Consider the following 24,611-nt stretch of genomic DNA (forward strand, 5'->3'; position numbering starts at 1 on the left):
GATTTGAGGCTTGCGGAAGTGTCTTTGAGTCTGCAGCCGTCGTGTAGAAACGTTGTCGTTTCGCAGAATCTTCGACCGTTTTTGTCTCGTTTTTCTGTCTCGTCTGTGGTTTGTGCGTATTTGTGTCGGGTCGTGATGGGGAAAGCGGACTTTCTGAGCCCTAAGGCGATCGGTAACCGCATTAAAGCCAAAGGTTTGCAGAAGTTGAGATGGTATTGTCAGATGTGCCAGAAACAATGTCGGGACGAGGTGAGCGCGAGTTTAATCTGCGACTGTGTGTGTGTGTGTGTGTGTGTGTGTGTGTGTGTGTGTGTGTGTGTGTGTCTGTCTGTCTGTTTGTGTGTTTGTTGGCCTGACTGTTTGTGTGTGTGTGTGTGTGTGTGTGTGTGCGCATATGTGTGTGTGTGTTGACCTGAGTGTGTGTGTGTGTGTGTGTTAGCCTGACTGTTTGTGTTTGTGTGTGTGTTTGTGTCTCTGTTGTCCTGACTTTTTGTGTGTTTGTTGTCCTGACGGTTTGTATGTTTGTGTGTCTGTTGTCCTGACAGTTTGTGTTTGTTGACCTGACTGTTTGTGTTTTGTTGACCTGATGGGTTGTGTGTCTGTTGTCTGACTGTTTGTGTGTTTGTTGACCTGACTGTTTGTTGTTTGTTGTCTGACAGTTTTGTATGTTTGTGTGTCTGTTGTCCTGACTGTTTGTGTTTGACCTGACTGTTTTGTGTGTTTGTTGACCTGACAGTTTGTGTGTTTTGTTATTTACTGACTGTTTGTGTGTTTGTTGTCCTGACAGTTTGTATGTTTTATTATTGTCTGTTGTCCTGACAGTTTTGTGTTTTGTTGACCTGACTGTTTTGTGTGTTTGTTGTCCTGACAGTTTGTGTGTCTGTTGACCTGACTGTTTGTGTGTCTGCTGTTGACCTGACTGTTTGTGTGTTTTGTTGACCTGACTGTTTGTGTGTCTGTTGTGTGTCTGCTGACTGACTGTTGCGTCTGTTGACCCGGACTGTTTGTGTGTTTGTTGACCCGACTGTTTGTGTGTCTGTTGTTCTTCTGACAGTTTGTGTGTTGTCTTTGTTGACAGCTTGTGTTTGCTGACCTGACTGCTTGCGTGCTTTGTTGACCTGACAGTTTGTGGCTCGTTGTCCTGACAGTTTGTGTGTCTGTTGACCTGACTGTTTGTGTGTCTGTTGACCTGACTGTTTGTGTGTTTGTTGACCTGACTGTTTGTGTGTCTGTTGTCCTGACAGTTTGTGTGTTTCTTTGTTGACAGAATGGTTTTAAGTGTCACTGCATGTCGGAGTCTCATCAGCGACAGCTGCTCTTGGCGTCCGAGGATCCAAATAAATTCATGGATTATTTCTCTGAGTGAGTTGAGTTTCTGTTTTTCAAACACAATGAAAAGTGTGTTTCATTTTTGACTTTGTGTGACTGCGTTTTCATCGCTGTCTTTGCTCTGTTGTGTCTCTGAACAGTGAGTTTAAGAGGGACTTCCTGGAGCTGATCAGGAGACGTTTTGGTGAGTGTGAACACATATTTATCTCACAGGAAACTGACGTTTATGAAGTACTCACTCTCGCCAAGCCTCCACCAATAATCCTAATGTTTAATCCCAATGTTTCGTAAAAGTTGTATGAAGTCACATCTGAGACTGTTTTCTCTCACAGGCACGAAACGAGTTCACAACAACATCGTGTACAACGAGTACATCAGTCACCGTGAACACGTGCACATGAACTCCACTCAGTGGGAGACGCTCACAGACTTCACCAAGTGGCTCGGCAGAGAAGGTTGGTGTCAACGTGTCGCCATAGCAACAGCACAGTAGTAGTTGCAGTAGATGTTTAATCATCGACATGTTTCTCAGGTCTGTGTAAAGTGGACGAGACGCCTAAAGGCTGGTACATCCAGTACATCGACCGCGACCCGGAGACTATCCGCCGCCAAGAGGAGGAGGCCAGGAAGAAGAAGCAGGAGCTGGACGATGAAGAGCGGAGCGCCAGGTTCATCGAGGAGCAGGTCCGCAAAGGCCGTGACGGAAGAGAGCCGGAGGCGGTGAGTGCCGACTCAGCGGTCCTGCGACAAACGTCGACAGACTTAACACTCACAGTGTGTTTGTGTGTGTGTTTGTGTGTTTGTGTGTTTGTGTGTGTAGGAAAGCGTTTACACGGAGTTGAAGCGCGAGAGTGAAGAGGAAAAAGTTGCTTTCAGCCTCGGTGCGTCTTCATCTCTAGCTGGTCCTTCTAAGTCCAGGTACTGAAGCTTCTGTTCTCCTGCACCTTTATCAAGTTTATCAAGATTATTTAACTAACCCTAACCCATGTGGTCTCTTCTCTGTAGCTCCGCCCTCAGTGCCAGCGCGCTCAGAGTGGCAGCGGCGTCCTCGACTAAGAGGAAAGACTCGTCGTCCAGTTCAGCGTCTCGACAGGAGAAGAAGAGGAAATCTGCTCTGGAGGAGATTATAGAGGTGAAGGAGAGGAGTGATGTCAGTTTAGTTCAGGTTTAGTTCAGGTTTGACTTGAGTTTCCTGAACAAATGTTTGTTTTTCTTCAGATGGAGGAGAGGAAGCAGCAGCAGCAGCAGCAGCAGCAGCAGCAGCAGCAGCAGCAGCTCAGGACCGATCACTGGCTTCAGCCCAACATCGTGGTCAAAGTCATCACCAAGAGACTGGGAGAGAAGTACCACAAGAAGAAAGCCGTCGTCACGGTAACCACGGTTTCTATTTAGCCTGAAAGGCAGCGGTTTGATTTGACGCTGTCTGTAACCATGGTAACACAGCATCATTATTCTCTGACTTGTCGTCAGGAGGTGAGAGACAGATACGGAGCGGTGGTGAAGATGATCCAGTCTGGAGATAAACTCAAACTGGACCAGAACCACGTGGAGACGGTCATACCTGCACCAGGTAAACCATCTGTGTCCAACACATACAGCCTCACACAGATCACACAGTGACATCGTCTGTGACATCGTCAGTGACATCGTCAGTGACATCGTCTGTGACATCGTCTGTGACATCATCGTGTCCCTCTGCAGGTAAAAAGGTTGTGATCGTGAACGGCGCGTACAGAGACGCCGAGGCTGTGCTGGAGGGAATCGACGAGAAGAACTTCTCTGCCACGCTCACGCTCACCTCAGTAGGTTTTTGTCTCATCAGCAGAAAATAAACTCAAACTCTAATCTGTTTATTCTGTTTTAATGCATGCCAAATCTGAGAGATTATTTTCCCGTTCTTGTCGTCTTCAGGGTAAACACAAAGGGAAACGCGTGGACGTCGCTTACGAGGATTTCTCCAAACTGTCCTGAAACACACACACACACACAGTGGACGAGAAAGTTGTCTTTCTACTGGAAGGTTGTGGGTTTGATTCCTGGCTCTGTGACTCTATGTGCTGACGTGTCCTTGGGCAAGACTTTGAACTTTTGTGTGAATGAAAGATGAACGTGTGAGTGAATACAAATCATGTACATTTCCCACAATGCATTTCCAGCGAGGAGTCACACAAACATAAGAGCAGCGAGTTCAATTATTTTTTTTCATTTTTGTATATTTTATTTAGATTGAATCGATCGTTGCAAATGTAAATTTTGTCCAAATAAAGTCGACGACAGCGCCCTCTGCTGGTCATGTGATCAATGATTGAATGGCTGGTGGGGATAAAAATACAAAAGTTACACAGTGTACTTGAACACAGCTCTGTGTTCAAAGCTTCTGAAGGAAGCTGAGGAGACTCGGGACGATGTAATCACTGAAGTGGCCGTCGATGAAGCCCCGCCCACTGTTGTGAACGAACCAGCAGGAAACGTTGGCACCGCGCTGTGTGTCCTGTCTGTAGTCCTTCTGCCAGCCTCTGACACACACACACACACAGTCAAGGTCAGTGTGTGCGTGTGCGTGCGTGTGCGTGTGTGTGTGTGTTACCTGGTGACCTGCAGCTTGTTGCCCTTCACCTCCATGGTCGCCTCCTTCTTCTCAGGGTCTGATCCTTCATGGACGTCGTACACGCTCACGTGACTGACCACACACACACACACAACTGACCTGTGACATCACACACACACAACTGACCTGTGACACATCACACACACAACTGACACACTGACCTGTGACATCACACACACACACACACACTGACATCACACACACACACACAACTGACCTGTGACATCACACACACACACAACTGACCTGACATGACACATCACACACACACAACACACACACTGACCTGTGACATCTGACCTGTGACATCACACACACACACACTGACCTGTGACATCACACACACACACACAACTGACCTGTGACATCATCACACTGACCTGTGACATCACACTCACACACACACAACTGACCTGTGACATCACACACACACTGACCTGTGACATCCACACACATCACACACACACACACACACAACTGACCTGTGACATCACACACACACACACAACTGACCTGTGACATCACACACACGCACACAACTGACATGACATCACACACACAACTGACCTGTGACATCACACACCTGACATCTGTGCACACACAACATCACCTCACCATCACACACAAACCTGTGACATCACAACTCACCTGACATGACATCACAACCCACCTGTCACACACTGACCTGTGACATCAACCTGACATCACACGCACAACCTGTGACATCACACACACAACATGACCTGTGACATCACACACACAACCCTGTGACATCACACACACACAACGCATCACTGACCTGTGACATCACACACACGCACACAACTGACCTGTGACATCACACACACGTTTATAAACACACAACCAATAAATCAATCAATAATCAATCATCAATGAACAGTGAGGTTTTACCTATGAGTCCATGGACCAGACCAGAATACTGGTTCTCATTGGGGACATAGATTCCCAGGAAATCCACGTTGACTGGATGTTTGTTCCACACGCGGTGCAACAGCGCCATCACCTGGATGTTTGTGTTCACTGTCACGGTGACATGAGAGTTCTTCACGATGGACACTCTCACCCTGAGACATCAGGACAGAAGACATGAGGACAGGTGAGAGGATATTACCTGTCCTGTGACAGATGAGAGGACATTACCTGTCCTGTGACAGCTGAGCCGTTGCTCTCCAGGTGAACGAGTGAGAGACGTTGCCGCAGTGAACGATGATGTCATCAGTGCTGATCGTCACGGCGACTCCGTCACGTTGAGAATAAACTGAGATGATTCCAAAGAAAGTTCTGACATCGTCTTTGATCAGCTGTTTGGAGCTGATCAGCTGACCGTTCACCACCACACCTTCATCAGCACATAATCCAGGATTATAATCTGAGTTTAACAGGAATGTTTGTGTCTCTCAGGGACAGAAAGACTCGTGTACCTGCACCAGGGTCTGACACCAGGTTCAGGATGTGACCAGGTTTCGAGTCGATGTTGAAGCAGACGTCCATGTTACTTTGGGGCAAATGGATGATGAAGTGAGGGTCGTTGTCCACTGCCGGAGAAACACAGATTACAGCAGATTACCATTGGAGTCGCCCCCTGGTGGCTGAATAATACCACTGCTGAACTATGAAGATAAGACAAGAACACGTCGTGTCAGTACCTAAATTGACCTTTGGGGGCAGAGTCCAGTCCTTTACACCAATCACAGCCTGACTCGGGGCGGGGGTGGAGACCTGTGCCCAGGGTGGAATCCCGTAGACGTGAGTCACTGGAGTTACAAGACCAGAACCTGGACCTCCGACTCCTTCAAACATGAGAGAGAAGAAGAGGAGAGAGAGTTTCCATCAGTCCAGATCTTTGTTCTCCTCCTCCTCCTCCTCTCCATCATCCCCATCATCTTCATCACCTGCACCGGAGCAGCAGCCATGTTTGGGGTCTTTGGGGGCGTCGGCCAGCAGTCGCTCTGTGGCGTCCTCGCTCTCCACGAGCAGAGCAGTGAGAGGAGTCACGAACTGATGTTCTACAGCCAGAGTCATGATCTGCTGCGTGATCTTCCTCTTCTTCATCGCTGTGGGAGCCAGAGATCTGCGGAGACAAGCTGTTCATCAACACTAGAGGGCAGTCATGTTCATTTACACTTATGAAAACTGCTCATTTACACTTATGAAAACTCTTCATTTACACTTATATATTGGATACATGTGAGCGTGTAAGCCCCGCCCCCGTCTCACCGCTCAGAGATCAGTTGTTTGATTTTGATGTATGACCACATCTGTCGAGCGAAGCCTGTGAACGCGTGCTGCTGTTTCATCAGCTCCACGTCCAACTGTGACATTTCTGTCTCTGTGTGTAGAGTGAGGTCTAGACCAGCCTGTGACAGACACACACACACACACACACACACACACACAAAATCTCCATTAAAACACAATAACTAACTAACACACTGAATGTCCTCAGATTATAATTAAAACTCACAGCAGATGCAGTGGTCAGATTATAATTTAAACTCACAGCAGATGCAGTGGTCAGATTATAATTTAAACTCACAGCAGATGCAGTGGTGACAGTGGTCAGATTATAATTTAAACTCACTCACAGCAGATGCAGTGCAGTGGTGAGATTATAATTTAAACTCACAGCAGATGCAATTATAATTTAAACTCACAGCAGATGGTCACATAATTTAAACTCACAGCAGATGCAGTGGTCAGATTATAATGTACAAGATGCAGTGGTGGTGAGATCATAATTTAAACTCACAGCAGATGCAGTGGTCGTGGTCAGATTATAATTTAAACTCACAGCAGATGCAGTGGTGAGCAGATTATAATTTAAACTCACAGCAGATGCAGTGGTGGTCAGATCATAATTTAAACTCAATGCAGTGGTCAGATTATAATGTACACTAACAGCAGATGCAGTGGTGACGGTGGTCAGATCATAATTTCACAGCAGATGCGGTGGTGGTGGTCAGATTATAATGTACACTAACAGCAGATGCAGTGGTGACGGTGGTCAGATCATAATTTAAACTCACAGCAGATGCAGTGGTGGTGGTGAAAATTTAAACTCACAGCAGATGCAGTGGTCATTCAGATTATAATTTAAACTCACAGCAGATGCAGTGGTGACGGTGGTCAGATCATAATTTAAACTCACAGCAGGGTGGTGGCGGTGGTCAGATCATAATTTAAACTCACAGCAGATGCAGTGGTGGCGGTGGACAGATTATAATTTAAACACAGCAGATGCAGTGGTCAGATTATAATGTACACTAACAGCAGATGCAGTGGTGACGGTGGTCAGTGGTCAATAATTTAAACTCACAGCAGATGCAGTGGTGGCGGTGTCAGATCATAATTTAACTCACAGCAGATGCAGTGGTGACGGTGGTCAGATTATAATTTAAACTCACAGCAGATGCAGTGGTGACGGTGGACAGATTATAATTTAAACTCACAGCAGATGCAGTGGTGACGGTGGTCAGCGTGGTCTCCTCAGATGGCAGAACTTTTCCGGCAACCACGAGCTCAGAGCCACTGAAGTATTTGTCAAAGTGGTTCTGAGTGACGTCTGAAACCAGGTCTTCAGGGAACTGTGTGGTGATTTTCCTCAGCAGAGGAGAAGAAACCTGACTGTAAAAGGTCTGTGGACAGAAAGGTCAAAGGTCACCACTGCGAACAGTCAAATTCACGTAAAATCACAGTCGTATTCTCTGCGTTACCCTCAGCTGCTCGGCGGCGTCGTGGTTCGCGTAAATCCTCTGAGCCGTTCCTCGGTTCTCCATCGCGATCCGCTCCAGGAAGTCGTAATCCACGTCGAAGCCAATCCCGAGAGAGAAGAGCGAGAAGTCGTCTCTCATCACTCGCTTCACGTTCTTCTGGATCGTACTCAGCTTTATCTCTCCTGCACACACAGTGAGTGAGTGAGCAAGTGAACGAGTGAACGAGTGAACGAGTAAGAGAGAAGTCGTCTCTCATCACTCGCTTCACGTTCTTCTGGATCGTACTCAGCACTTTATCTCTCCTGCACACAGTGAGTGAGTGAGTGAGTGAGTGAGTGAGTGAGTGAACGAGTGAACGAGTAAGAGAGAAGTCGTCCCCCATCACTCGCTTCACGTTCTTCTGGATCGTACACAGCTTTATCTCTCCTGCACACAATGAGTGAGTCAGCGAGTGAGTGGTGAGTGAGTGAGTGAGTGGCAGTAGAGAGAAGTTGTCCCCATCACGCTTCACGTTCTTCTGGATTGTACTCAGCTTAATCTCTCCTGCACACAGTGAGTGAGTGAGCGAGTGAGTGAGTGAGTGAGTGAACGAGTGAACGAGTGAATGAGTAAGAGAGAAGTTGTCCCCCATCACTCGCTTCACGTTCTTCTGGATTGTACTCAGCTTTATCTCTCCTGCACACACAGTGAGCGAGTGAGTGAGTGAGTGGATGAATGAGTGAGTCTTACCCACAGTAGGATCTCCATCAGACACCAGTATAATCATGTGAGTGAGTGGATGAATGAGTGAGTCTTACCCACAGTAGGATCTCCATCAGACACCAGTATAATCATGTGAGTGAGTGGATGAATGAGTGAATGAGTGAGTCTTACCCACAGTAGGATCTCCATCAGACACCAGTATAATCATGGAGACAGAACGAGGGTCGATGACCTTTTGCTGAGTCGCTCTCACCAACATCTGAACGGCTCGAAGCAGAGCTTCGTTAATGTTGGTGCCTGAGGTCAAAGGTCACAGGAAATAGAGACAATCTCAGTGATTTCATCATTTCCTGTCTGTTTAGCTAACATCTACACTGTCACTGCTGTTAGCATTCCATGAACGAATAGATCATGATTGATGGATATGAAAGGATGATGAATGAATGGACAGACAGACAGACAGACAGACAGACGCTTGGTCCCCTTGCTGCTGTCTCACCTCCGTTGGGTTTGATGTTCTGGACATAATTCTTGGCGTCTTGGATCTGGATTGAAGATCCTGAAACCAGACTTTCGCTCCAGCAGCGGACGTTGTGATTAAAGTCGATGATGCTGAAGAAGTCGTCCACGGTCAGATCGTCTAAGATCGCCTGCATGGCCTCCACCGTCTGTCCACAGGTGAGGACAGGACACACATGTGAGGACAGGACACAGGAGACACAGGTGAGATGTAGGGACAGGTTAGGACTCACCTGTTTCATCTTGACTCCCCACATGGAGCCGCTGACGTCAATGACAAACACAATGTTTTTAGGAAGAGGAGACAGATTGGATGGCGCAAAGAAGTGGACAAAATGTCCATCAGAGACCTGAGGGGACAAAAACAGGGTCATCATGTATGTGTGTCTCAGTGTGTGTGTGTGTGTGTCTCAGTGTGTGTGTCTCAGTGTGTGTTACCTGCAGCTCTCCAGCGTTAGCGTCTCTCACCACGTCATATTTAACAGTGAACACTCCGTCGATGACGCTGTGACTGCAGTTCTCACAGAGTTTCTGCTGCTGAAGGTTCGGCTTAAATACAACATGAGCCTGAGGACAGAGAAACAGTGCCACCATGTGGCCATTCCTCATTCACAGCAGATAACATTTTAAATGTTACTATTATAAATCTAAAGTGTTTTCTAAACCTTGTCTTTGGTGGACGTGACTTTGATGAGTTCACTGAAATGTTGCCCCAGAGTGTTTGGAATTTCTACTGTTGAGATTCCCTTTGGTTCATAGATGTAAACGTCCACCTGAAGACAGAGGACACTGTGGTCAGAGAAGAAAACTTTGTTTCACTGTTCACATGCGTGTGATGGTGATGTTTCTCACCTGGAACTGAGGAACAAGTCTCCCTGGCTGCAGATACAGCGAGTGCTCGTAGAAACCAAGTCTCCTGTGCATCATCTCCTGATAGTGCAGCTCAAACTCTATGTGACTGCCTGAAGGAACGTGGACCTCTGTCTTAAAGGTCTCCATGTCCTGGGAGTTTGCTCTGTTTGAAGCAGAAATGACTCAGTGTGTGGTTTGTGAGGTTCCACAGAGGTTCTACAGAAGGTTCTACAAAAGGATCTACATTAGGTTCTACAGAAGGATCTACAGAAAGATCTAGAGAAAGATCTACGGAAGGATCTATGGAAGGTTTTACAGAGGTTCTACAGAAGGTTCTACAAAAGGATCTACATTAGGTTCTACAGAAGGATCTACAGAAAGATCTACGGAAGGATCTACAGAAGGTGCTACAAAAGGATCTACGGAAGTTTCTACAAAAGGATCTACAGAAGGTTCTACAGAGGGATCTACAGAAGGTTCTACAAAAGGATCTACAGAAGGTTCTACAAGAGATCTACAGAAGGTTCTACAGAAGGTTCTATGGAAGGATCTACGGAAGGATCTACAGAAGGTTCTACAGAAGGTTCTACAAAAGGATCTACATTAGGTTCTACAGAAGGACCTACAGAAGGATCTAGAGAAAGATCTACGGAAGGATCTATGGAAGGTTTTACAGAGGTTCTACAGAAGGTTCTACAAAAGGATCTACAGAAGGTTATACAGAGGGATCTACAAAAGGTTCTATGGAAGGATCTACGGAAGGATCTACAGAGGTTCTACAGAAGGTTCTACAGAAGGTTCTACAAAAAGATCTACGGAAGGATCTACAGAAGGATCTACAGAAAGTTCTACAAAAGGATCTACAGAAGGTTCTACAGAAGGTTCTGTTACCTGACGATGCCTGCAGCCTTCCCTCTGGCTCTGGCCTGAGTGTACAGGTTCCTGGCCACGGTCTTCTCCTTCACCGAACCCACAAACGTGATCCCGTTCACATTCCTGCAGCAGGAGGAGCGAGAAGTTTGCATCACGGTGATGAATGAATTCATGTTCATGTTCAGATGTGGACCTGCTGGACTCACATGGTGAAGTTGGTGATGAACGCTCGTTTGGGAATCTGGACGTTGAAGCCGATGCTCTGAGCTGAAGGACCAGAGTTAACCACTGAGCTCCTGACGGTGGTGTGAGCGAAGCGCGACGTGATGCGGCTCTCCACCCTGTAGCTCTTAACGGTGATGTCATCTCCGCGTATGGCCTGAGCACAACCAGGTGGGAGGAGCCTCTTTATTTATTGTTTTTACATCAATGTCAAACCTGACCTCTGACCTACGTCACCTCATGCATGTTTTTGGTTAAAAGTGGGCAGGGCATAATATAACAACAAAATCATCAAATCACATCAAATAAAATCATCAAATCATATCAAATAAAATCATTAAATCACATCAAATCAAATCATCAAATCACATCAAATAAAATCATTAAATCACATCAAATCACCAAATCACATCAAAAAAAATCATTAAATCAGATTTAAAAACTGTAAACAAAACAACTGAAAAACAGCATTAAAGTCAATAACCTTTCAGTCACATGGATTAGTTCAAACAACAGATTATTGATCGTCTGATAACATGCAACTCTGTCACAGTCGGCAGAGCGAGAGAGAGATAGACAGAGAGTGAGAGAGAGAGAGAGACAGAGAGTGGGAATAGAGACAGAGAAGTGAGAGAGAGTGAGAGGAAATAGAGACAGACAGAGAGGAGAGGAGCAGAAGAGACAGACAAGAGAGAGACAGAGAGAGAGAGAGGGCAGGAGAGAAGAGAGAGGGAGGAGACAGAGAGAGGAGAGACAGTGGGAGTGAGAGAGACAGACAGAGAGTGAGAGACAGAGAGTAGAGATAGAGATGACAGACAGAGAGCAGAGTGAGAGAGGCCAGAGGGAGAGAGGTGAGATAGGAGACAGACGAGAGAGAGACAGTGAGAGAGAGAGAGGGAGCAGAGGAGGAGAGAGAGAGAGACAGAGGTGAGATAGAAGGTAGAGAGAGAGACAGAGAGACAGAGTGAGAAATGAGAGAGAGAGAGGAGAGAGAGACAGAGAGAGAGGGAGACAGAGAGTGAGAGAGAGACAGAGAGTGAGAGAGACAGAGAGTGAGATAGAGACAGACAGAGAGTGAGAGAGAGAGACAGAGAGTGTGAGAGAGAGACAGAGAGAGATAGAGAGACAGAGAGAGAGAGAGAGACAGACAGACAGAGAGAGAGAGAGAGACAGACAGACAGAGAGAGAGACTTACTTCAAAGTCTTCCTGCTCCTCGCTGGTCAAAATGGCTCTCTGCAACACGCACACACACATACACGCGCATGCACGCACACACACACACACACACACGCATGCATGCATGCACGCACGCACACACACAGTGTGTCATCAGTTAAAAGTGAATTCCATAGATTTATGTGCAGCTGACTGATGAATGGATGAATGGATGAAGTTGTCACCTTGTGTCTCTGCTGATCCTGATCCTGGAACTGAAGAAACAAATGTGATGTGTGTTAACTTTGTTGTAATCTGAAATAATCCACATTAAACAGCAGGAAAGTTTCATATTAAAAATGATTGTATTTGAATGTCACAGATGAAATGTTTCATATTTCATGTCCATTTAAATCAACTTTACAGCCAAATACTGAAAAACATTGTATAGTGTGAGTGTGGGTCAAAGGTCAAACGTCTTTATTTCTAAATATTAATATTCTTCAGACGTTTGAGGCTGAAGTTCAGCTGCAGTTAGAAAAGATACAAACTCACCGTCTCGTCCTCACATCGTCCATCGATGACAAACTCAAAGCAGCAGCTTTGATGCAGCAGCAGCAGCAGCAGCAGCACTCGCTTCATTGTTTCCTTCAAACACACACACACACACACACACACACACTGATATATGTCCCTGTGCAGAGCAGCGATGATGATGATGATGATGATGATGATGATGATGGTGGTGGTGGACTCTTGGCTCCAGTCAATATTTGCTGTGTTTCATGGAACTGAGAGAAGAGAGGGACACTTTGAAACTTTGAATTTTGACCTGCAGAGTGGGCAGGGTAACACACACACACACGCACACACACACACACACACACGCACACACACACACACACACACACACACACACACACACACACACACACACACACACACGTTGAATATGAAACATGTAATGTTTCCTTACAGTCAAAAGATGGCAGCAAAGGAAGCCGAAACCACAGCTGCTTCATCCTGAAACACTGTGAGGCCTTAAAGGAGACATATTATGCAAAATCAATCATTTTTATTTGTAGGGTTTATTTGTACCATAACCCTTTATCATTTTAATCATTTGAATACTTATATTTGGGACTCTGGAGGCTCTACCAGTCGCCAAAGTGTGGAAAAAGAATACTCAGTCATGTTTTCGTGGTCCCCCTGAGTGTAAGTATAGACGATAAAACACTCCATGTTGAATTCCCTGCACTTATGACGGCAGCATGCGCATTTCACCGTGAATGTTACCGCCCCACCAGTAAGTTTACTTGGAGAGCTCCACCTTAGCTCCACCTTGTCCCTGCGAGAGTGCAGGCGAGGGAGGAAGAGCGGTATTATGTCAACGCGGAGGGACAAGTGTGCTGTTGGTGGCTGCACAGTGGAGCACAGTGTTTTACAGAGGATTTTATATATGAAGCTAATGTGCCGATGATAAAGTCAGCAAACGTGTGTTCGCACCACTTCACATCAGTATTTAGTCAGCGACGTACAAACACACACATTGTTAAGAAAAGGTCACATAGAGGTCATAACTGACCATTCTGACACGTCCTTATTAAACATATTTGGTCAGTACGTCCTCCATGACCGGAGCACACACTCAGTCTGATACAGTCACATACAAAGGTCAGCGGTGGATCAGTGGTGCTGTCCCTAAGTGTTTTTAACTGATTTACAGTTGGACAGTGTTCGGCTCCATCCTTATGTAGGACGTCTCTTCCTGTGACGCACTCTCGCTGTTTTCTGCTCACGCTGCCATGTTGATATTGTCAGAGAACTAGTGGAGGGAGGGGGAGAGGAATGAGGGGAGGGAACAGGAGCTGAGTGAGTGAGCGCTGTAAAGAGGACAAATCAGAAACCCCCTGGAAGAAGTGAGCGTGTGTTTGCCTGTGTCTCATTTGCATATAAAGGGACCATGCACAAAACCGAGTGTTCTGAAAGGGGCGTGTTTAGCAGGGTTATTGAACTGCTATGATGCTTCATCCTTATGGTATTTTGACCAAAGCATGTCACTGACATGTTCATTAGGACACCAGGGAACTATTTTAATGGGGGAAATAGGGTATAATATGTCCCTTTTAAAGAAAAATCACTTGTGCTCACGTTTTTATTAAATCTGTTTTTATTGTATTTCGTTTCTTTTCATTTTAATTTATTTTATTCACGTTTTTATATGATTATTTTATTTTATTTATTTAGTTCACGTTTTTTCTATTGTATTTATTTATTTCACGTTTTTATTTTATTTATTTAGGTCACGTTTTTATTGTATTTATTTATTTCACGTTTTTATTTTTTATTCAGTTCACATGTTTTTATTTAATTGTATTTATCTAGTTCACATGTTTTTATTTTATTTATTTAGTTTGCATGTTTTTATTTTATTTATTTAGTTTGCATGTTTTTATTTTATTTATTTAGTTCACATGTTTTTATTTTATTTATTTGGTTTGCATGTTTTTATTTTATTTATTTAGTTCACATGTTTTTATTGTATTTATTTGGTTTGCATGTTTTTATTTTATTTATTTAGTTCACATATTTTTTTTATTTGCATGTTTTTTTTTTTTTATTTAGTTCACATGTTTTTATTGTATTTATTTAGTTCACATGTTTTTTATTTTATTTATTTGGTTTGCATGTTTTATTTATTTAGTTCACATGTATTTGGTTTATGTTTTTATTTAATATTTAGTTCACATGTTTTTATTTAATTGTATTTATTTAGTTCACATGTTTTTTTATTTAATTGTATTTATTTAGTTCACATGTTTTATTTAATTGTATTATTTAGTTCACATGTTTTTTATTTAATTGTATTTATTTAGTTCACATGTTTTTTATTTAATTGTATTTATTTAGTTCACATGTTTTTATTTAATTGTATTTATTTAGTTCACATGTTTTTATTTAATTGTATTTATTTAGTTCATGTTTTTATTTAATTGTATTTATTTAGTTCACATGTTTTTATTTTATTTATTTGGTTTGCATGTTTTTATTTTATTTATTTAGTTCACATGTTTTTATTGTATTTATTTAGTTCACATGTTTTTATTTTATTTATTTGGTTTGCATGTTTTTATTTTATTTATTTAGTTCAAGTTTTTATTTTATTTATTTGGTTTGCATGTTTTATTTTTTTATTTAGTTCACGTTTTATTTATTTATTTATTTAGTTCACATGTTTTATTTAATTGTATTTATTTAGTTCACATGTTTTTTATTTAATTGTATTTATTTAGTTCACATGTTTTTATTTAATTGTATTTATTTAGTTCACATGTTTCTAATACTGCGCGTTAAGTGTCATGTAGTTTCTCGCCTCAGTGATTTTCTCGTGGACTTTGGTGAAGGAGAGTGAGTTGTGAGTTTGTTGTTTTTCAGTCATGTTTTCAGTCAGACTGAGCCTCTGTGTGTGTGTGTGTGTGTGTGTGTGTGTGTGTGTGTGTGTGTGTGTCTCAGCAGCAGGGGGCGCTCACAGTTTGTGTCTCATGAAAACACAAAGTAACTTTGTCTTGTCCTCGTTTTCTTCTCTGACGATTCATTTTCTTTTTTCCTCCTTGAAGGAAATACCGTCACCCTCCTCCTCCTGCTCCTCCTCCTTGTGTGTGTGTGGGTGGTGGGTGTGTTTTCCTCCTCACCATGTCACGCTTCAGTGCAGTCACTCACTCATTCACACGTTCACACTCAGAGGATCTTCTGTAAACAACGTCTTTGTTACTTGTAAACGATCAGGACTGAAACGAGGGTCTGCTGATGAAGATGAAGAAGATGAAGATGAAGAAGATGATGATGATGATGATGATGATGATGATGACGATGATGAAGATGGGCTGTGCTGCTCAGGAACAGCTGCAGAAGGATGGGGACATGGCTCCAGACGTGTCAGACTTTGATTTAAACTTTGTAAGACGTTCAATCATGAAGAAGATTCTGGATTTTATTCACGACCTTTGACCTGTTTATTTTTTCTTCCCTCGCTCTCACAGGCTCCTCCCAGAATTCCACGACAGGTGAAAACAATCTTAACAAAGGTAAAAGTCATTCACTTTTACATAAGACGTGTTCTTCTATAAAAACTGATCATATGACCACTGACCTACATGAAGTCACAGGGTGTGACGCTCACACACACACACACAGATGTTGTGACGCTCACACGCTGTTGTGGCCACACACACACACAGATGTTGTGGCACACACAGATGTTGTGACGCCACACACACACACACAGATGTTGTGGCGCCACACACACACACAGATGTTGTGACACTCACACACACACACACAGATGTTGTGGCACTCACACACACACACAGATGTTGTGGCCTCACACACACACGCTCACACACACACACAGATGTTGTGACCACACACACACACACAGATGTTGTGGCCACACACACACACACAGATGTTGTGACACCACACACACACACACACACATGTTGTGACACTCACACACACACAGATGTTGTGACACACACACACACAGATGTTGTACACACACACACACACACAGATGTTGTGGCGCTCACACACACACACAGATGTTGTGACACACACACACACAGATGTTGTGACCACACACAGATGTTGTGACACACACACACAGATGTTGTGGCCCACACACACACAGTTGTTGACGCTCACACACACATGTTGTGGCGCTCACACACACAGATGCACACACAGATGTTGTGGCGCTCACACACACACACACAGTTGTTGTGGCGCCAGACACACACACAGATGTTGTGACGCCACACACACACACAGATGTTGTGGCGGCTCACACACACACAGTTGTTGTGACGCTCACACACACACACGCTCACACACAGCACACACAGATGTTGTGGCGCTCACACACACACAGATGTTGTGACCTCACACACACACAGATGTTGTGACACTCAGACACAGATGTTGTGGCACGCTCACACACACACAGATGAAACCTCTGGATCTCATTTCATGAGAAAAACATATCTGTGGAAACTGAGTTTGTGTCAGAGGATGGCGCTGTTTCACCTGTAGGTACCGCAGGGATTTATGTGTGTGTGTGTGTGTGTGTGTGGGTTCTGTAGGAGACCAAACCTCACATCCAGGAACTGTCCATCAGAACCACCATCATCTCTCGTTACGCCTTCACGGCTGTTTACTGCGTCATGTTGAACCGTCTCAGCGTTGCCGCTGACGCCACCTTTCACTTCCACATTCCTGCTGATGCTTTTGTCTCCAACTTCACCATGTGAGTGTCTCACTGTAACTGTAACAACAACTGTAACAACTGTAACAACAACTGTAACAACAACTGTAACTTGTTATTCTTTTCTTAAGTCACTCAGGAGTTCGTAAACTTGTATCATGATTACATTACATGTCATTTAGCAGACGCTCTCTCTCACACACACACACACACACACACCTCACACTCACACACACACACACACACACACACACACACACTCTTCTTGTACAAAAACAAATTCAGTCTTTTGTTAGAAAAACTTGTTTAAACTGAGACAATGTTTTTTTTCCCTGAATGTGAGAGCCACTCTAATCCTTGACCTTTGACCCATATGCACTAGGATCATTGGTGGGCGTGTCTACCAGAGTGAGGTCAGGCCAAGGGAGAAGAAGGTCAAGCAGAACAAAAGCAAAAACAAAGAGTCAGGTGATGCAAGGTAAGACACATACATACACACACACACACACACACACACACACTCCATCACTAAGTTCAAATGTCTTATTTTGTCTCTTCAGAGTTTGAAAGTGACACAAAGTGACCACACGAGGCAGCAGAGGTGTGTGTATTGAATACCTGTCCCTGTGTCTCTGTGTCTCTTGTGTCTCTGGTGTCTCTGTGTCTCTGGTGTCCCTGGTGTCTCTGTGTCTCTGTGTCCTCAGTCCTCAGTTGGACGCACAGGTCTTCAGAGCGCTCGTGAACATTCCCGGTAGAAACCGAGCCGTGTTCTTGCTCACGTACGAGCAGCTGCTGCGTCGCCGTCTGGGTCGATATGAACATGTGACCAGTCTGCGGCCGCTGCAGCTCGTCAGCCGCTTGAGTCTGGACATCACCATCGTGGACCAGTCCATGATCCGGGACCTGGAGGTTCTGCCGCTCCGTAACGGAGCCAGTGCTCAGAAGATCTCAGGTTTACACTTAAAATCCTTTAAACTCAATAAAATGTCTGACAGAGACAGTTTTTAAAAACAACTGTCCCTGTCTCTGTTCTCCAGTCAAACCAGAGACTCCCGTCGCCACGGAGATCAGCAACGAGAAGAACGTCTGCAGAATCACCTTCAGCCCCAACATCGTCCAACAGGCGAAGATCAGCACCAGCGGCATGCTGGGAGATTTCCTGGTTCGCTACGACGTCCAGAGAGACATGGGGATCGGAGACATTCAGGTCTGAGAGACATGACCACACACACACGGTCCTGTTCTTCTTCCTAGTGAGGACACTAACCTGTCTCTCTCTCTCTCTCTGTCTGTCTGTCTCTCCAGGTGTTGAACGGCCATTTTGTTCACTACTTTGCTCCCAAAGATCTTCCTGTCGTTCCTAAGAACGTGGTGTTTGTGATCGACACCAGCGCCTCCATGCTGGGGAAGAAGATCCGACAGGTTTGTACACTACATATGTACATGCATATATGTGTATATATACATATATATATATATACAAACACAAGCACATAGAAAACACACTATTATGGACTGTATTCACGAGACAGATGATCTGCAACAACAACCATAGCACATCTATAGGCTAGTGCATCATTAGCACCACATGTTCCCTTATGTCAGTCAGCAAACGCACTTTCACAAACCACTATATGACACAAAAACAAGCTTCTACATAAGCTTAGGCGTCAGCTACGCGGGGAACACGTCACTCTTTATGATCAACACTTTTGTCCTCAACACTTGTAAAACATGTTATCACTGTATCATTTACACTCCAACTACCGTAAATGATGTGTCGGTCTTCCTCTTGAAATCATTTCCTTCTTTTCGCCAAACGATGGCCGTGAAAAGTGCACATGAAGGAGATCAGACACATGATGGATCAGTGGTGTTAATGCAGTGATCACAGTTTACTTCAAAACCCGCCAAAGGTTCAAACGTCGTTGATGACATCACTGGGGCGTTCTGTCACTATGATATCACATTTTGATTGGCTGACGACACACGTCAGTCAAAGTGAGAACCAAATAGGAAATGGCAGCCATACGACTAGAGCAGGTCCACGGAGCTATGATGCGTTTAATGACATCCAGGAAAATCCAGCTCCGCTTCACAAAAAATAACCATATTCTTTCTGGAAATATAATCATAACATACATAACATCATCAAGTCATTGAATTCAGACACGTTCAGACACACATTCATTTGATTATTAAAAATAATAATAATAATAATTTAAAAAAAATACTATTTTGATATTGCCCACCACTGCATATACATGTATACAGTATATATAGTATATATATATATATATACAGTATATATATATATATATATATATATATACACACATACTGTATATATATATACATATGTACTGTATATATATATGTGTACTGTATATGTACATATATATATACATATGAGGAGGTGGGAGGAGCTTAGGTCAGAGAGTCTCCAGTTAAGATGAGATTCTGCGTACTGCAACTTTATACACTCAGTGTCATTCACATCACAAACCTGACTCCGCCTCCTCCTCCTCACACTGGAACATTTTCTCCATCTGTCAGAGCATGTTAATCCCCTAAGACACACACACACACACACACACACACACACACACACACACACACACACACACAGTCATGGAACATCCTCGACTCTCTGAGGAACAGAGCCACATGTGTGTTCTGATGTGACATCACAATAGACGTTTTCAGGAGTGCTGACCTCTGCTGTATACAACTCACACACACACACACACACACACACACACATCTATAAACCCTGCAGCGACGCCCACGCTTTTCTGTGAGTGGCTGACGACTGAACTTGTTTCTATGGACTGAAACAGCTGCTGTGTCTAAACTCACTGTAACAAAGTAACTCTGACTAAAGTGTAACCAGTGTTAACACTGACACGCACAACACAACACAACACAACACAACATGAGGTGGATGTAAAGCACTTCACTAAAGTCACTGAAGTCATGTAAACAGGCTCCGCCCCCTCTGACCAGGACCTGTTTTTGTGTCTCAGACTAAAGACGCTCTCTTCACCATCCTGAAAGACCTGCGTCCAGAAGATCACTTTAACTTCATCAGCTTCTCCAGCAAAGTCAAAGTGTGGCAGCCCGGGCGTCTGGTTCCCGTCACGCCGCTCACCGTCAGAGACGCCAAGAAGTTCATATTCACGCTGGTTCCTTCAGGAGGTGAGACTTTCAGAACCTGGTCTTACACCAACACTGGACTCTGTCTGGACCGAACATAGTAAAGAATCAGTCTGACTCGGCAGTCACATGTAACTGCAGGTACGAACATCGATGGAGCGATCCAGACCGCCTCCTCTCTGCTGGGTGATTATCTCTCAGGTTCTGACTCGGGTCCAAACAGCGTCTCCCTCATCATCTTCTTGACGGACGGACGGCCGACTGTCGGGGAAGTCCAGTCCACTGCGATCTTAGGCAGAACCCGTTCCGCCGTGCGGGAGAACTTCTGCATCTTCACCATCGGGATCGGGAACGACGTGGATTATCGTCTGCTGGAGCGTATGGCCGTGGAAAACTGTGGGATGATGAGGCGCATCGGCGAGGAGGCCGACGCCAGTGCCATGCTCAAAGGGTGAGGAAGGGTTTTTATCATCTTCTCAACAACCTTCAGTCCAAAATCTGAAGGTTATGATCAATAAATAAAGATAAAGAGAAGAGAAATGAAAAAAATTTAAACCTGCGCAAAACCAGACTTTAGCCAGACTTCAGCCAGACTTAAACCAGACTTCAGCCAGACTTAGTAAAGTAAATGTGACTGACCTCTGCTGAGAACCTTCACTGCTCAGAAAACTAAAAGAACTGGCTTCTATTATAATATAATATATAAATCTAGACTTTGTTCAGATAATAAATGAACGTCCGGTTTCTCTCGCTGTCAAAAAAACGCAATTTCTTATTTTTACTGAAGGAAACAAACGTGTCATCAAACGTCTGAGGAGACAAAACTGACCTTTAATCAACACACACACACACACACACACACACACACACACACGTGTTTGTTCAATGGAGCAGGAATGTGTATGTGTATGTGTGTGTGTGTGTGTTGTGAAACCTGCGTCTGATTGTGTGTACGTGGACACACACACACACACACACACACACACACACAGACACACACACACACACACACACACACACACGTTTGTTCAATGGACGTGTGTGTGTGTGTGTGTTGTGAAACCTGCCTGATTGTGTGTACACACACACACACACACACACACACACACACACACACAGACACACACACACACACACACACACAGATAATTGCCTCGGTCCCACTTAAACAAACACACTGTTTAAAAGTTTAGGAAGTTTAACACACACACACACACACACACACACACACACACGTAATAACAACCTTGTTTGTCTTCTTCAAACGATCACTGATGGAACAATGAGTGCTTTGCTCAATGGTTCTAAGAACAGGGCAGAGTGCAGATCAAACATCTACAGACGTCTGAAGAACATCAGGAACAAACATCAGGACAGAGTTCAGGATCATTTCAGTCTCACAGATTTATCCTCCAGACAAGGTTTCCATCTAATCTAATCTAATCTAATCTCATCTGATGGTTGTAGGTTCTACGATGAGATCGGGACGCCTCTGCTCTCTGACATCAGGATCAACTACACAGAAGACTCGGTGCAGTACGTCACTCAGTGTCTGTTCAACAACTACTTCAACGGTTCTGAGATCGTCGTCGCAGGAAAACTCACCGATCGGAGCGTCGAGTCTCTGCACGTCCTCGTCACAGCGAGCAACAACGATAAGGACATCGTCCTGGAGACGGACGTCCCTCTGAGACGCCGGCAGATCCAGACCCGGGAGCACGTGACAGCTGCCACCGCGGCGATGGCCGGTGGTGCGAAGGGCCCAGGGTCAGAGGTCGCACAGAGGTTAGGAGTCGCTCTGGGTTCCATCACAGAAGACTTTGTGGAGCGTGTGTGGGGTTTCCTGAGCGTCAAAGAGGGGCTGCGCTCGCGGCTGAGAAGCCAGACCAGCAGAGAGAGAGAAGAACACGTTCATCAGGCCACAAACCTCTCCATCACCTACAACTTCCTCACTCCACTCACAGACCTGGTGCTTGAGAAGCCCGAGGTTCTGGCCCACGGCTCCACGGCTCCAGCTCCAACCGCCAGCTCGACATTTGGTGAAGCAGAGTCAACGGCCAATCAGCTTCCAGATACAGAAGACGCCGCTCCGCAGACGTCCAACACGGAGCCGAGCAGCCACACTTCGTCTCTGAGGAACACAGTCGGTGAGAACTTCTATAAAACAATGTTTCCTTCACTAAATAATCCAGATTACACTGGAGACCACAGGTGACGATGAATAATTGCTTTAATGAGATTAATGTAGCTAAACACATGCTATTCTGCTGTTGCTAACATGCTAACATGTTTATATGATACATTTAATTTTACTATGAATAATAAAGATCATTCATGTATCCACTGACCGTCACGCGGTGGATAATGTTAGTGTTAGCATGAACATGCTCACAGACACCAGCAGGGGGCAGTACGTCTGTTTACAACAGCCAAGAGAAGCTTCAGCTCAAACTGTGTTAACTAAGCTAAGCTAATCACAGCTAACAGCACCACATCACACTTAAAGGGTGACGCTAATTTGTCATGCTAATATTTGGTGAGCAAACACACAGATCACGTGCTAATGATGCTAATGCTAGCACTTTGACTCATGATTGACCGTCGTTATTCTTCTGCTCAAAGGTAAAGAAAGAAAAGCAGCAAAGAAATCGCTCGCAGTCTCCAGAACATCAGGTGACTCTCCTGTGTGTGTGTGTGTGTGTGTGTCTGCGTGTGTGAGCCTCTAATTTAAATGTTGGTCAAACAGTCGCCGACGATGATCACAGAGAATCTTCTGAACGTCACCTGGAAACAGGAAAGAGCAGAAAGGCTCTAATTGAAATACCAGCACAGACTCTACGTGTGTGTGTGTGTGTGTGTGTGTGTGTGTGTGTGTGTGTGCGTGTGTGTGCGTGTGGCCTGTCATTACTGTTGCTTTGCTTTCATCTGGTTCTCACAACAGAAACTCAACACACACACACACACACACACACACACACAGCAGCTCCTGTGACCCCAGTGACACAAAGTGTCCACACGAGGCAGCAGAGCACCAGCAGCTCAAATGACTCATTTTCTCTCTGGACTTTGGTGTGGGAGAGTGAGTGCTTTACAAAAGTCTAATGACGTGATCATGTGATTTTAGAAGGTGAGTAAATGAGTAAATGTGTGTGAAAGTGTTTAAACTCACACTTGTTGTTGTTGTTGTTGTTGTGTTGTTGTTGTTGTTGTTGTTGTTGTGCAGCCGATGGCGACCCTCACTTCGTGGTGGACTTTCCTCTCAGTAAACTGAGCGTCTGCTTCAACATCAACGGTGAACCTGGACACGTCCTGCGTCTGCTGTCTGACCACAGACACTCCGGTGAGACTCGTTCAAACCTTTCATCTCATCTTCACCACAAGGTCTAAACTTGTGTCGTTGAACAGGCGTGACAGTGAACGGGAAACTTGTCGGCGCTCCGGCGCCACCGGGCAGCCACAAGCAGCGGCGCACCTACTTCAGCACCATCACTGTCATCGTGGATCGTCCCAAACGCGCCTACATCGAGGTGAACCCGGAGAGGGTGATCCTGGACGGCCGAGACCGCCTGGTGCTGCCCTGTCACTCCAGCGTCGAGGTGGACAGCGGAGTTCTGTCGGTGTCTGTCGTCGCACAATGTAACGTGACGGTGACGGTGGGCGGAGACATCAGCTTTGTCATCCTGCTGCATCACTACAGGAACCCCGCCCCTTATCAGAGGAACCACCTGGGCTTTTACATCGGAAACAGCAAAGGACTTTCACACCACTGCCACGGTCTGCTGGGTGAGTGACCCTCGGACCTCTGTCAGTGACCTCTGACCTTCAGCAGTTCTTTACTGACCGTCATCACTCACTAATATCATTGACTCTGCTTTCAGGTCAGTTCCTGTATGAGGAAGTGGGCGTGGCCAAACTTCCTGCACAGGAAGATGTGAAACCTTCTACAGTTCTGAAGGTCAAAGGTCGTTCGGTGCCTGTGGTTCAGAAGAGCAGACGTATCTTCAGCGGGACGCAGAGCGTGGACTGTTGGTTCGCCAGAAACAACGCGGCCCAGCTGATCGACGGAGAGTACCCGGACTACGTGGTGTCGCACATGTTCCACACTGACACGCCCATGTTCCACACCGACACGCCCACACACGCGATACACCGAGGGTGAATATCAGGACTCATAATCCCATAATCTCTGACAGCAGC

At 45.0% G+C, this 24,611-nt stretch overlaps 3 protein-coding genes across 3 annotated transcripts; 2 read left to right on the forward strand and 1 right to left on the reverse strand.

Annotated features, from left to right (window-relative positions):
- Positions 1 to 3,611, forward strand: kin (Kin17 DNA and RNA binding protein). Its single transcript, XM_044017336.1, has 11 exons — positions 1 to 249; positions 1,268 to 1,362; positions 1,470 to 1,513; positions 1,662 to 1,784; positions 1,862 to 2,049; positions 2,150 to 2,247; positions 2,335 to 2,461; positions 2,548 to 2,700; positions 2,800 to 2,899; positions 3,031 to 3,131; positions 3,241 to 3,611. Exons 1-11 carry the CDS (start codon positions 136 to 138, stop codon positions 3,298 to 3,300), a joined length of 1,203 nt encoding a protein of 400 aa, XP_043873271.1. The 5' UTR covers positions 1 to 135; the 3' UTR covers positions 3,301 to 3,611.
- On the reverse strand, positions 3,517 to 17,210 carry itih2 (inter-alpha-trypsin inhibitor heavy chain 2). The gene is made up of 22 exons (XM_044017340.1): positions 17,147 to 17,210; positions 12,551 to 12,643; positions 12,241 to 12,270; positions 12,035 to 12,073; positions 10,824 to 10,996; positions 10,636 to 10,740; positions 9,745 to 9,907; positions 9,558 to 9,665; positions 9,331 to 9,459; positions 9,126 to 9,242; positions 8,873 to 9,041; positions 8,545 to 8,670; positions 7,672 to 7,853; positions 7,408 to 7,593; positions 6,176 to 6,315; positions 5,851 to 6,029; positions 5,605 to 5,748; positions 5,380 to 5,493; positions 5,099 to 5,297; positions 4,837 to 5,022; positions 3,917 to 4,009; positions 3,517 to 3,845 (listed from the first exon to the last, which is right to left on the reverse strand). The coding sequence occupies exons 2-22, from the start codon at positions 12,635 to 12,637 to the stop codon at positions 3,698 to 3,700; spliced, it is 2,817 nt and encodes a 938-aa protein (XP_043873275.1). The 5' UTR covers positions 12,638 to 12,643; positions 17,147 to 17,210; the 3' UTR covers positions 3,517 to 3,697.
- Positions 15,749 to 24,611, forward strand: itih5 (inter-alpha-trypsin inhibitor heavy chain 5). The gene is made up of 14 exons (XM_044017335.1): positions 15,749 to 15,952; positions 16,036 to 16,080; positions 17,137 to 17,300; positions 17,641 to 17,736; positions 17,963 to 18,210; positions 18,296 to 18,465; positions 18,564 to 18,680; positions 20,285 to 20,456; positions 20,556 to 20,865; positions 21,882 to 22,561; positions 23,037 to 23,087; positions 23,638 to 23,754; positions 23,820 to 24,197; positions 24,293 to 24,611. Exons 1-14 carry the CDS (start codon positions 15,803 to 15,805, stop codon positions 24,571 to 24,573), a joined length of 2,979 nt encoding a protein of 992 aa, XP_043873270.1. The 5' UTR covers positions 15,749 to 15,802; the 3' UTR covers positions 24,574 to 24,611.

The sequence above is a fragment of the Solea senegalensis genome, unplaced genomic scaffold, assembly GCF_019176455.1.
Source record: "Solea senegalensis isolate Sse05_10M unplaced genomic scaffold, IFAPA_SoseM_1 scf7180000015308, whole genome shotgun sequence".
In the NCBI taxonomy this organism is placed as follows: Eukaryota; Metazoa; Chordata; class Actinopteri; order Pleuronectiformes; family Soleidae; genus Solea; species Solea senegalensis.

Excerpts from the sequence above, each read along its gene's own strand:
- kin (XM_044017336.1), top strand. The coding sequence starts at position 136 with ATGGGGAAAGCGGACTTTCTGAGCCCTAAGGCGATCGGTAACCGCATT. Across the intron at positions 1,363-1,469 it reads TTCATGGATTATTTCTCTGA|TGAGTTTAAGAGGGACTTCC; the intron begins GTGAGTTGAGTT and ends GTCTCTGAACAG. Across the intron at positions 2,701-2,799 it reads AGAAGAAAGCCGTCGTCACG|GAGGTGAGAGACAGATACGG; the intron begins GTAACCACGGTT and ends ACTTGTCGTCAG.
- itih2 (XM_044017340.1), bottom strand. The coding sequence starts at position 12,637 with ATGAAGCGAGTGCTGCTGCTGCTGCTGCTGCTGCATCAAAGCTGCTGC. Across the intron at positions 6,030-6,175 it reads AAACAACTGATCTCTGAGCG|ATCTCTGGCTCCCACAGCGA; the intron begins GTGAGACGGGGG and ends TTGTCTCCGCAG. Across the intron at positions 4,010-4,836 it reads CTCATAGGTAAAACCTCACT|TCACGTGAGCGTGTACGACG; the intron begins GTTCATTGATGA and ends GTGTGTGGTCAG.
- itih5 (XM_044017335.1), top strand. The coding sequence starts at position 15,803 with ATGAAGATGAAGAAGATGAAGATGAAGAAGATGATGATGATGATGATG. Across the intron at positions 18,681-20,284 it reads TGGGGAAGAAGATCCGACAG|ACTAAAGACGCTCTCTTCAC; the intron begins GTTTGTACACTA and ends TTTGTGTCTCAG. Across the intron at positions 20,457-20,555 it reads CACGCTGGTTCCTTCAGGAG|GTACGAACATCGATGGAGCG; the intron begins GTGAGACTTTCA and ends ATGTAACTGCAG.